We start from the raw sequence: 13,527 nt of genomic DNA on the forward strand, positions 1-13,527 counted from the left end.
AAAGTTTGTGTATTTTTATATTAGTATTATATTTTACATCCTTGTGAGAGGGAGGCTAATTGCAGAAATTCTATAGTCAAAGAACAACATTAGAAAGGAATACGCAACAGGACATCTCAATATAGTTAGGAAGAGAGAGCCTTCACAAGAAACTGTTTACAAATATAAATTAAAAAAGACATGTCCCTCAATGAGCGCTGCAGTTTTTTTTTTTTGTCAATTCCAGAGTTTGCTCATAAATTGGTTTACACTTATTGGTTCTGCTACCAGGATAAATCCTTCAACATTGTATTTCAACACGTGTGTTTGCAGAATTATTCAATTAGTGTCTTAAGTACTATAAATGAAATATTCAAAAACAATATAAGGAATATAGTGAACCTTTTTTTTTTTTAAGTTTAATAGGGCAGAACTATACCACCCAGTAGTTTGACATCTCTAGCCGCAACTGAAATTACAACTGAAGCTGGGAAGAACCTGTTTACACAAATATCGTGGAACTCTGGAACAAACCTCTAAGAAATGTGGCTAAAACAGAAACCTTGACAACTTTTAAGATCTTATATAATATAATATCTTTCAGGTTTTCTGCTCTTGTGTAAAGTACTGCATATTACCTAGCATTTGTGAGAGACTGGGAAAGCTTGTGTGGTAGCACACAAGTAGAAAAGTTTTCAGCCTCAACCTGAAAATGGTGTTCTATGGTGCTAATTTTGTATTTTTATCAAAATTTTAGCTCCTATGTTCTAAAACATGTAAATTAAGTTTGTAGTATTTTTTATCTCTATATGTATATACAGGTCAAATTCCGTTATAGCAAATACCAACATAAAATTTTCAAAATAACGAAAACTTTTTTTGGCTCGGACAAATGTTCATACATTATGTTTAATAGTTTAATGAAATGTAAATTTCAGTATAACAAATGTTTGTTCTTTTTCAACCAAAAATTTACCTCGAAGATGGTAATGCTATGGAAAAATTACTTAATGCTGGATTGTACTTTTGTTGAGTCTCGGGAACCCTTCTGCAGGTGGTCTCTTTCTTGTTAGACCAAAAGAAAGTCATAGTTAAATTTATGTCTCTGCAAGAGTGTACAGTAGGCATCATACAGGCATAGCTGAATTCTGAGTCAGCGCTCCAACAAGCATCTGTGTGGGTAGTTCTGTTGTGTGTGGATACTGTACTGTTTGTGTTTCATGGCGCTTCTCAAAATTCTCTTTGAGCTTAACAAAGTAAGTGTGAAACAGTGTCAGTTTATGCTGAAAAAGTTACTTTTTATGTATCATTCTCATTCTGTTTTCATACCTATGTTTCTATAAAAAATAGTTATATCTATCATCTCATTTTCAAATAAAAGATCTTTAGCAGTTTAAGAAGCACTTTTTTTTATACAGGTATTGTCATGCTTAGGTCACAGAGTTGCATGAGAGAGGAAGGCGAGTCCAGGTTTTCAAGGAAAATATAGGTACTTTATTACTGTGTAGAGTAGGCAGGTGCAGTGTCAAGTCTTCAGTACTCAAATACACAATATAGGAGCTGCGACACTGCAAATTGTCCTGTTTTAGCTACCACCTTCAGATTAGAAGAACACCAGTGGCTCGGAATCACCACAGTGGCACAGGCGAGTGTCAAATGTCCTAAACATGTGTAACAAGCATATTATGTGGTAATCCTGACCCTGAAGAGGACAACTAATTACTTTGCCCTTGGTTTTTTTTGCTTACCAGATGCAGCAGAGCAGCTACGGAACTGTTCTTACGCCGTTTACTTTAGAGATGGTGAATTGCCGGCAACCCCACTCAGTATGCATATTTTCCCCATATTTGCTGTAAAGAAATTTCCATAGTAACAAAATATTTTTATGCTCCTACAAATTTAGTTATAGTGGGAATCCACCTGTATAATACAAAATTGACCGATTCGCTACAGTGCATCCGGAAAGTATTCCCAGCGTATCACTTTTTCCACATTTTGTTATGTTACAGCCTTATTCCAAAGTGGATAAATTTTTTTCCTCAAAATTCTACACAAAACACCCCATAATGACAACATGAAAAAAGTTTACTTGAAATTTTTGCATATTTATTAAAAATAAAAAAATTGAGAAAGCACATATACATAAGTATTCACAGCCTTTGCCATGGAGCTCAAAATTGAGCTCAGGTGCATCCTGTTTCCCCTGATCATCCTTGAGATGTTTCTGCAGCTAAATTTGAGTCCACTTGTGGTAAATTCAGTTGATTGGACATGATTTGGAAAGGCACACACCTGTCTATATAAGGTCCCACAGTTGACAGTTCATGTCAGAGCACAAACCAAGCATGAAGTCAAAGGAATTGTCTGTAGACCTCCCGAGACAGGATTGTCTCAAAGCACAAATCTGGGGAAAGTTACAGAAAAATTTCTCCTGCTTTGAAGGTCCCAGTTAGCACAGTGGCCTCCATCATCCGTAAATGAAAGAAGTTCGAAACCACCAGGACTCTTCCTAAAGTTTGTTGGCCATCTAAACTGAGCAATCGGGGGAGAAGGGCCTTAGTCAGGGAGGTGACCAAGAACCCGATGGTCACTCTGTCAGAGCTCCAGGGGTCATCTGTGGAGAGAGAAGAACCTTACAGAAGGACAACCATCTCTGAGGCAATCCACCAATCAGGCCTGTATGGTAGAGTGGCCAGACGGAAGCCACTCCTTAGTAAAAGGTACATGGCAGCCCACCTGAAGTTTGCCAAAAGGCACCTGAAGGACTTTCAGACCATGAGAAACAAAATTGGTGTGAATTTGTTTTGAATGCCAGGCGTCATGTTTTTAGGAAACCAGGCACCGCTCATCACCAGGCCAATACCATCCCTACAGTGAAGCATGGTGGTGGCAGCTTCATGCTGTGGGAATGTTTTTCAGTGGCAGAAACTGGGAGACTAGTCAGGATAAATGGAAAGCTGACTGCAGCAATGTACAGAGACATCCTTGATGAAAACCTGCTCCAAAGCGCTCTTGACCTCAGACTGGGGTGACGGTTCATCTTTCAGCAGAACAACGACCCTAAGCACACAGCCAGGATATCAAAGGAGTGGCTTCAGGACAACTCTGTGAATGTCCTTGAGTGGCCCAGCCAGAGCCCAGACTTGAATCTGATTGAATATCTCTGGAGAGATCTTAAAATGGCTGTGCACCGACGCTTCCATTCCAACCTGATGGAGCTTGAGAGGTGCTGCAAAGAGGAATGGACGAAACTGGCCAAGGATATGTGTGCCAAGCTTGTGGCATCATATTCAAAAAGACTTTAGGCTGTAATTGCTGCCAAAGGTATATCGACAAAGTATTGAGCAAAGGCTGTGAATACTTATGTACATGTGATTTCTCAGTTTTTTTTATTTTTAATAAATTAGCCAGAACCTCAAGTAAACTTTTTCATGTTATCATTATGGGGTGTTATGTGTAGAATTCTGAGGAAAAAAATGAATTTAATCCATTTTGGAATAAGGCTGTAACATAACAAAATGTGGAAAAAGCGATGTGCTGTGAATACTTTCCGGATGCACTGTATTTCTTGATTAGCTAAGAAGCTGAAATTTAGCTGTATGGTACATCTAGGGTGAACATCCACTAAGCAAGGATATTTTGATATATCCATATTTAGGGATGAAACATCCCCCACAATGAAAGTTAAATACCCAAAAATATCAAGTGCTTTGTATGACTGGTTGAATGAAATTTGGAGATATTGTTGAATAAAGAAAATTAAATATGTTTTCATTTGTTGATATTTTTCGTTAATTCTGTAGGGAGTGGGATATTCTAAGGCACCAGATCCTTGTTTTGCCACAGCACTGACAGTAATTACACCGAGAAATGGGCTGTCCCATTTTATGCAAATGAAGGATGTCTGCAGAAGTGACATGAAAGGAAGTTCAGTGAAGCTCGAAGAAGCTGTGTTTAGCTTGTGCTTGCCAGGAATTGTGGCTGTGAGCAAAGTAAATTTAGTTCTACTGATACAGTAAAGTAATTGATACATTACCCACCCCCTTTTATATTATCTGTAGTCTTATGCAAATGTTGAAGTGGGGACTATAATTCCCATTCGCCAGTGAGCTGCTTCAGATGATGATATCAACGATGAAATTTTAAATAAGAGCACCAATAAAGCACCATGTCATCAAAGGAGGCAACTATTGTATTTTTTCCATCTAACCTCTTTGGGATAACAGTTTCATTATCTCACTGGATTATATAGCATTTAACTTTATAGCAGTGTTTCTCAACTTTTATGCCCTTGGAGTCCAGTTTTAACTTTTCAAGTTTCTTGATGACCCACAGACAGCTTTTGAAGAGCTGTGGCAGGAGTTTCTCCCTTTTGAATCAAGCGTGATGAGAAAAGTTGGTAGAAGAGGGATCCCTATGGTGAAATGAACACATTGGAAACTGGGAAAAATATTGTGTATTGCTGTCAATTGCTTCAGTAGACTTGTGTTTTTGAAAAAGCCGATGCTATTGTCCACCTGCAATTTCATCATTAAGTTTGCAATACCAATCAACAGGTAGCGTTATCCGTGTCCTTTCATAGTGACACTGACATCACCCATTTCATTTTACAGTAATCCCTCCTCGATCGAGGGTGGTTTTGGAACGCATAGGTGAAAATCCGCGAAGTAGAAATCATATGTTTGTATGGTTATTTTTATATATTTTAAGCCCTTACAAACTCTCCCACACTGTTTCTAAATATTCTCCGCACAGTTATGCAGTAAACCTTTGTTTATCGCGGTTAATCCGCTCCAGACAGATAAATGAATTTCCACGAAGTAGGATTCTTTATTCATAAATCTAATATTTTCGCAGTTAGAGCATAGAAAACCTGTTTACGACCTTCTAAATACGTTTTTTTTAACATTATTAGAGCCCTCTAGACATGAAATAACACCCTTTAGTCAAAAGTTTAGACTCTGCTCCATGACAAGACAGAGATGACAGTTCTTTCTCACAATTAAAAGAATGCAAACATATCTTCCTCTTCAAAGTAGTGCGCCTGTCAGGAGCAGAGAATGTCAGAGAGAGAGAGAGAAAAGTAAACAATCAAAAATCAATAGGGTTGTTGGGCTTTTAAGTATGGGAAGCACCGCGATAAAGCGGCAGCACTGAAGGAATCAATGTGAAGGTAGTCTTTCAGCATTTTTAGAGGAGCGTCTGTATCTCCTAAGCAAACAGCCACTGTGCAAACAGCCCCTCTGCTCACACCCCCTCCGTCAGGAGCAGAGAATGTCAGGGAGAGTGAGAGAGACAGAGAAAAGCAAACAATCAAAAATCAATATGGGCTGTTAGAGTTTTGAAGTCTGTGAAGCACCGCGCGGGAAGCATAGCGTATTTCATTGATGAGTTTTATTTAATACGTAATACGTGCTCTGATTGGGTAGCTTCTCAGCCATCCACCAATAGCGTCCCTTGTATGAAATCAACTGGGCAAACAAACTGAGGAAGCATGTACTATAAATTAAAAGACCTATTGTCCACAGAAATCCGTGAACCAGCAACAAATCCGTGATATATATTTAAATATGCTTACATTTAAAATCTGCAATGGAGTGAAGCGCAATATAGTGAGGGATCACTGTATTTACAATCTGGCATGGAGTAGACGTTATGTTTTGATCAAGCAGCTTAAAGTCGAATGAAATAACCATCTTTATTCTCCTCCTTCATATGTAATGGGTTAAAATCTAAGCATATGCTAATAGTTTATATTTCTAACTGCAGTTCCCTTGTATATGTAAACAGTAGTATTTCATTATAGTTGTACTCAAAACATACTAAAAGATGCCTCATTTATAGCCAAGTAACACGTTCCTATAATTTTCAGAAAGAAAGGCTTCTATTCTTTCGTTTTCATTTATTATCTGTCTGCAGTATCTGAAAACTTTGCGAGTGAGCAACTTTTCCCCATAGTTCTCTTTATCTGCAGCTCTCTCACTTGCTCCATCCACTGTGTTCCTCTTTACATGTTGATCTTTCTCCACATAGAATTCATGCTGGATGAGTACTTTGCTTTATCAGTGTGTGAAAAACATTGCAATGCTGTTTCAGCTGAATTCATTGTCATTTTTTTACCTAATTAAAATCACTGGAGTGCTGACAGGTTTCAGATGTTTTATCTTCATCATTCGTAATGAAAGTGAGATTATAAATGAGACATTTTTTCATTGATTATTTTAAATTTTGTCTGCTGAAAACAGACAACGATTCACAAATACGAAACAATGTTCAGTAATGTTGATAACAGCTGCAGGAGAGGATTTGTCAAAGTCAAAAGGATATTAAAATGTAGCCAATTACGAACAGGAGGAGAGAAACAGCAGTTCACACCTGGGTACCAGTGTTCAGTGCACGTTGCTTGTGTTGGTAATAGGGGTTCTTTCATGTAAAGAAAAAATAATCAGATAAGTTTTCTGAATAGAATGTAAGAGTTGCAATAACATGTATTTGAAGTGCAGCAAATTTGGAAGTGTCAAGAAAGTACAAGACCATGACATGCACTTTAATAAAATAAAGATATTAAAAAAGCCAGTTGACGTGGGACATGGCAGTCCTATTGTAATAGTAATTATTTATAAGGAGTTTTTTTATGCAAAAGACTGACAGCTGCAATATGAACAGCTAAGCAACAGCTAATCAAGGTATACACAACTAAAGTAATGAGCTTGGATTGACCTGCAGAAACCTAGTTGGGAAGCCAGGCTTTTAGTGGTGCCCCATGTTTTAATAGACTGGCATCTTGAGATAGCAACCTATGGTCCACAGTATTGATAAGCTCAGATAAGTAAAGTAGGCCTAGACCATTTAAAGCTTTACATGTAACATGGAGGATTTTGAAATCTCCCTCAAACATAAGTGAACACTAGTGCAAAGACTTAATTAGAATAACTAGTTATGAGCACTTTATTAATATCAGGCTCAACAAATGTACTGCTGAGTACTTACTCCATGTTTAAATTGGAGATAAAGATACTGAACTTTGATTTATATTTTACAGAGTAAAATGGTGGGGACAGTTGACAGTGATTATTACATAGGGCCATAAATAACTAAAACCAGTTCATTTTATAGTAGTGTCAGCTTGGTTTGACCCCACAAAAATACATCTCTTTTAAAATGATCCTGTTTAAAATATTTTTGTAACCTAAACTTTCCTACGTACCACCAGATTAATTCATAGTATTTATTGTTGTAAGTCCCCTCTCTTTCCCTGTCTAGGAAATTACAGTCCCCTACTGCCATGATGTGTACTGCAGAGACAAGGTAGGAGTATTCATGATTCTATTTTTGAGTCTGTCATGCATAAGCAAAGAGGTTTTAAGTCTGAAAAACTGTTACAGTTCTAGTGTTAAAGTTAATAAATCGCATAAAAATAGTATGGTGAAACTGTGATGGGTGGTTAAAGAATTACAAACCTTAGTCCGTTAACGTTTAGCTCCGTAGGCATTAAGCTTCTGTGATTATAGTAGCCATTTTTCATAACTTAAATCTTGCCTCTAACCAGGGATTAGGAAATTTAACTTTAGTAGATGTCAAAATGAGTTTCTTGTTACTGTACTGCAAAATTCAAGCAAAATTGCAAATCTAGTGGTTTACTATCCAACTTATTTTATAAATCTGTTGTATAGATTGTAAGGTAAAGCTGAAACATTTCGAACTTTTAAACCTAAACAAATGGAGACTAAAATACTAATGTTGAAAGCATTTTTCTTAATTATTTAGTCAAAAGTAAATTTTACGTTTTGGCTTTCATATACCTTTTAATCTTAAGGTGCATTATGAAGTACAGTTCACGGTATGTTATATGTAACATTGCATAATGTATATGAAAAATAATAATCAATCAGACTTTAGGCACAAATGTAAATTTTGGAAGCATCTAGTGTTTTTTATCTTTGGAAATGTCTGAGGTTTACTTGTTTAGATGTATCTGTATTAAAGAATGAATGAATCTTTAGATCTCTAGTGTAAAAATATCTTGGTGATCGTGTTGATAGATCTTATGTCACAGACGTCATTGTTTCTTTTGTCTAAAGGAAAATGGGGCTAGTTTGAAGTGAAGTATCTCCTTAAGTAGTATTTTTCTTGGCAAATATACATTACTAGCAAAATACCCGCGCTTCGCAGCGGAGAAGTAGTGTGTTAAAGAAGCAATGAAAAAGAAAAGGAAACATTTTGAAAATAACGTAACATGATTGTCAATGTAATTGTTTTGTCACTGTTGTGAGTGATGAGTGTTGCTGTCATATATATATATTTACACACACACACACACACATAAACATATATACATATACGTACATATATACACACACACAGCTATTTCGTATCAGTGCAATACGCTGCTTGTTAAAACGGATAACTCCCGCTCTTACGTGCAAGTCTGCGTGGATATTATGAATTATCGTATTTGTTCAAGTTCTATTTAAATTTTAAATAGAAGGAATTTTTATTTAGTCGACAGAAATATCTTTGGTAGGAATGGTAAAAACAGACAGGAATATTATTCCTGAATAAATCAACTCAAACCTTAAACAACTTATAATATTTTGCTCTCCATAAAAATATATCCTGTCTAAATTATACAAGTTAGAAATAAAGTAAACGTTAAAAGAAAAAACATTCAAATTTCTTTTCTCTTATGTAATTTTATATAAAAAATAAACTTAGATTTTAAATATCCCAAAAGATTTTGCTCTCCATAAAAATATATCCTGTCAAAATTATACAAATTCAAATATGAACATGCTGCATAACAAAACCTAGAAATATAAATAAAATGTGTTCCTTTCAGCAATAACAAATCAAATCATTCAGTTGTCTTTGCTCATATGTCATTTTAGAGCTGGACGCCTGGCATCTTTTTGGCAACAGGTTCGTTTCTGTTTGGTGTGAGGTTCTGTGTTGTGGAGATTCTCAGGATGGATTGCAGGTGCTCATCAGTGAGGCGACTCCTGTGTGCTGTTTTGTTAGTCTTTATCACTGAGAAGAGCTTCTCACACAGATATGTGCTACCAAACATGCACAAGGTTCGAGCCGCATGTAGACGGACTTTTTTTGTTCTTCAAAGTCACCAAAGCGCCGTGCAAACTCAGTGCGCTCAGTTTATCAGCAAAGTGCGTATTTGGGAACACCGTAGTGACGACTTGGTTTAACATTACTTGGCAACAGGGAAAGTGGGGCAAATTGCACTGGTGCATTTGTGTCTCCCATAAAAGCAGCTTCACTTGAAATCACTTTGTGATTGTGCACGGGTAAAAACGTCCGCTGAAGTGTCAGATTCTTATTTAATTCTTCTGCTTTCTGTATCTTCTGCATTGCATTCAGGTTACCCTGATGTTTTGTCTCATAGTGCCGTCTTAGATTAAATTCTGTAATTACAGCCACATTAGCTCCACAAATGAGACACACGGGTTCAGTAAACATATACTCAGCCTCCCATCGGTTTTAAAGGCTCTATTTTCAGAATCAACTTTTCTCTTCAGCATCGTGTGAGCTAGCTTCGCAATAACTTGCAGCATCATAAGCTAGACTTGATTAACGCGTAAGTGTTAGGCAAGGCAGCTGAAGCGCTGCATTATGGGATCTGTAGTTTATTGTGTTACCAGCGCTTCATATACCGGGCCATTAATAACAATAATACAGTATATAAAATGATCTCGGGCGGATATAATTACGCCCGGCGGATGTGGCCCGCCCTTGAGTTTGACACATATGGACTAAATAGAACTTGAAAAGATATATTTTTTCAAATGTGATCGCAATTCAGATAGAGTTGGCGCACTACAGCCTGCATGCCTCAATAAGTCATCCTCCCTCGCTCTTACTTTTTTACCGTTCATCTAATGAATACACTGAGTATGGCTTTACCAAAACAATCATTGATGGCGAATAAAGTATCCATTATTCGAGTATGTAGATCGGGATATATATATATATATATATACATATATATATACCCGCGTATCGCAGCGGAGAAGTAGTGTGTTAAAAAAGCTAGAAAAGAAAAGGGAACATTTTAAAAATAACGTAACATGACTGTCAATATACAGTATTTGTTTTGTGAGTGTTACTGAGTGTTGCTGTCATCAAGGATTTGATTATCATTATTTCTTTCAATCTGGTTCGTATTTGGAGGATGTGTTGTGTTCAAGTTACATTCCGTGTTTGTCAATCGTTGTAAAGATGACAGGTTTCATTCATCGATTCGTTTCTTACTGCATCAATAAACAGCTCGTCTTCTTCTTTATCTGAGACCTGACACACTGCATGCACGGGTTTTTTACACTGTCTTCCTTTAGCGGGACATTGACTTTTTCCAACGTGTGCTTTGTTTCCACAGTAGTTGGATTTATGAATATGCTTGTATGTATCAGGCGCTTCATATTTTTGCTGCCTTTTCAATTGTGTAATTCGTTTTGTTCAGCTCTTTGGAACTGTTGCTTTTTATCTGTGCACTGCGTCAGTTCACGTGAGCCCCTCGGTGTACATGCATCGAAGGTTCCCAGCTGTGCTGGTGCCATCTCGTGCTATGTCCATGGCTGTATTTAATGTTACCTTTCTCTCGCAGTTTCGCTGAGTTTGTGTCAAACACCACCCTGACCATCTCATCTTCCTCTCCATAAACACAGTCTTTCACCCGTGAATATTTACCCGTGGCAGTTTGCTATTGGATTGCCGCTGACGGACGGCCTTATATGGGCAGGCACTAAATTACAAACGCCAGCGGCAGCCTGTCTATGAACTTAATTTAAAGTGTAGGTTTACATCGTGCTTTGTTTCCGAAGTAGCAGAACTCATGAATATGGTTGTATATGTCACTCACTTCTTATTGTTTCGCTGCCTTCTCAATTATATAATGCATGTTTTCTTCAGCGCTTTTTTGAGGTCTTCCTGGTTTTCTATGTACTGCGTGATTACGTGGGAGGCGTGATGATGTCACACGAAACTCCCCCCACGCGTTGAAGCTCATCTCCATTACAGTAAATGGAGAAAAACTGCTTCCAGTTATTACCATTACGCGTAGAATTTCGATATAAAAACTGCCAAACTTTTGTAAAGAAGCTGTAAGGAATGAACCTGCCAAATTTCAGCCTTCCACCTACACGGGAAGTTGGAGAATTAGTGGTGAGTGAGTGAGTGAGGGCTTTGCCTTTTATTAGTATAGATGTATATTCAAATCATGAAGGTTAAGAGACTTCGTGATAGCAGGGTTAGATACAAAACAGCATGGATTGTAAGATTAATGCTTCGCTCTTTTTACTGTTCCTTAATGCTGGAACAGCTAATTTATTTTAACCACATCAGCATAAAATGCTGCACATTTCACTATTGTTTCACTGACATTTGAGATTACTACTCCCTTCACTTGTAGAGTATGTTTCCAGTTTGCAGACATGATGCACCTGTGAAATACTCTAGATCACCCTTCCATAGTGTCAGCTGTGAAACAGCTGTGAAGAGAGGTTAGAAAATAAATATATGCACATATATGGCTCAGCTGAAATGTTAGTGTGTGTTTTCAGGCAAAATTTTAATGTAATGGAGATGCCAGTACAATCAGAGAGAAAATTCCAATGAGTAGAAGCCATAATGGAGCCATAAAGGGTGTTGTATTAACTAATAGAATAGCTAGGAATCTCTACAGTTTTTATTCACTCATTTCTTATTTAAAGCATAAATGCCGTATTTTCATTAAATGTGGGCTTTAATGAAGTAAGGTCCCATATTTAATAGTTTGTAACCCCAACGTTCCAAGTGGTAATTTGAGCTACCTAGGTCTATTTTTAATAACTTTTTCGTACAGGCAACAAAATATCAATCTAATACTGTTCACCTAATTATACTGTAGTTGTTCTATGGCAGTAAACAAAATAAGTTATTCATGCACTTTCAGCTTGTGTTTTAAAATTCTTGCCAGTCGTTGCCAGTGCACTCTTAGGGAAGTGGAGGATCTCATTCCATGATATAATGGTTGGTATTGAATTTAGTCATTCGCATCACTTGAGTTTCAATTTACTTAAGACTAATCACTTTTATTACACCTATTTTTCTTCAATCTGACAAGTTGATGCATTTTATGACTTGCCTAATGGTACTGGTACTACTATTGGTACCACTACTGCAGTCCTTGGAGGTGTGTTCAAATTTAAAGTTGAAATCTATTCACTCTGCCAATGAAGAGGCAACACTGGTCTGCAAAAAACAGATAAGTATTTATATTTAATTTTACTGAATTACAATAATATACAAAGTAATATAAAATTAATCTTGAGGTACCAGTTATATTTGCAGTTAATTGGATACCTTACTGGGGAAAATCCTCCTTTGCATAATGGCAGCTGTAACATTTGAAAATTTGCTGGGTCACTTTTTTTTGTACTACCTCACTATGTGGATCATGGCACATTCTAGTTTCCCAGTTTATCTGTGAGCAAACTGCACTAGAAGAAATTGTGTTAGTTTGTTTATCCCTTCATCTATCTTCTTTAGTTCTTTGCAAGGCATGTGGCTAAAATGATGTATTTTTCAACTTATCATATTTTTCAGTCAGAAACTTGAAAGCATTTCCTCATCACACAGCCCAGATGTATTTTTTGTGTAGTCAAACAAATAGTCAAAAGTCAAGTGGTTATGACATACATTATTGATTTTGATGATTGATTAGTGGGCGGCACGGTGGCGCAGTGGTAGCGCTGCTGCCTCCCAGTTAGGAGATCCAGGTTCGCTTCCTGGGTCCTCCCTGCGTGGAGTTTGCATGTTCTCCCCGTGTCTGCGTGGGTTTCCTCCTACAATCCAAAGACATGCAGTTTAGGTGGATTGGCGATTCTAAATTGACTCTAGTGTGTACTTGGTGTGTGGTTGTGTTTGTGTGTGTCCTGCGGTGGGTTGGCACCCTGCCCAGGATTGATTCCTGCCTTGTTCCCTGTGTTGGCTGGGATTGACTCCAGCAGACCCCCGTGACCCTGTGTTCGGATTCAGCGGGTTGGAAAATGGATGGATGGATGATTAATTAGTTTTGAAGGTCACTTACTTTTTAGTAATAGGAAAAAAAGATTGAACACATTAGTTAGACCGTATTCACAATACCTGAGCAAACTCCGTTGATTCTAATCCAGTTTATGGTTGCAGATGTCCTGACCCTAACCTGGCAGTAATTAGTGTCCTGGATGTGTTGGTAGGTTCACAAAGACAACTCAAGAACACTTGCACAGGGACGCTTTAGAGTCATCTAGTTAACCTTACATACTTGTCTTTGGGCATGTAGAGGGAAAACAGCAGTACAAGAAGGAAAATCCGCACATAAATGTGAACTATGTGCATACTTCACATGAAGTACATCCAACTAAGGGAGTGGAATTTGTCATATGTGAGGTGTGCAATCCTGGTGTCAGTTATGTACAAAGAGCTTCTATAGAGAAAAAATTGGAACATCTGGGGTAAAACCCACCAGATTTAAATCGGCTTTAAATTTTATATACTTATCCACTGGAAATTTGCACA

The 13,527-nt window shown here is 37.4% G+C and overlaps 1 protein-coding gene across 7 annotated transcripts in view; it reads left to right on the forward strand.

Annotated features, from left to right (window-relative positions):
* Window positions 1-13,527, forward strand: part of kdm6a (lysine (K)-specific demethylase 6A) — a 548,877-nt gene that overhangs the window by 228,671 nt on the left and 306,679 nt on the right. For 4 of the 7 annotated variants that reach the window (XM_039745157.1, XM_039745151.1, XM_039745155.1 and 1 more), the window contains exon 6: window positions 7,243-7,287. The exons of the other annotated variants lie outside the window; for them this stretch is intronic. In XM_039745157.1, the coding sequence (XP_039601091.1) occupies window positions 7,243-7,287 (45 nt within the window). The remainder of the gene's footprint in view (window positions 1-7,242; window positions 7,288-13,527) is intronic. 7 annotated transcript variants of the gene reach the window in all.

Source organism: Polypterus senegalus, chromosome 2 (assembly GCF_016835505.1).
Source record: "Polypterus senegalus isolate Bchr_013 chromosome 2, ASM1683550v1, whole genome shotgun sequence".
NCBI lineage: Eukaryota > Metazoa > Chordata > Cladistia > Polypteriformes > Polypteridae > Polypterus > Polypterus senegalus.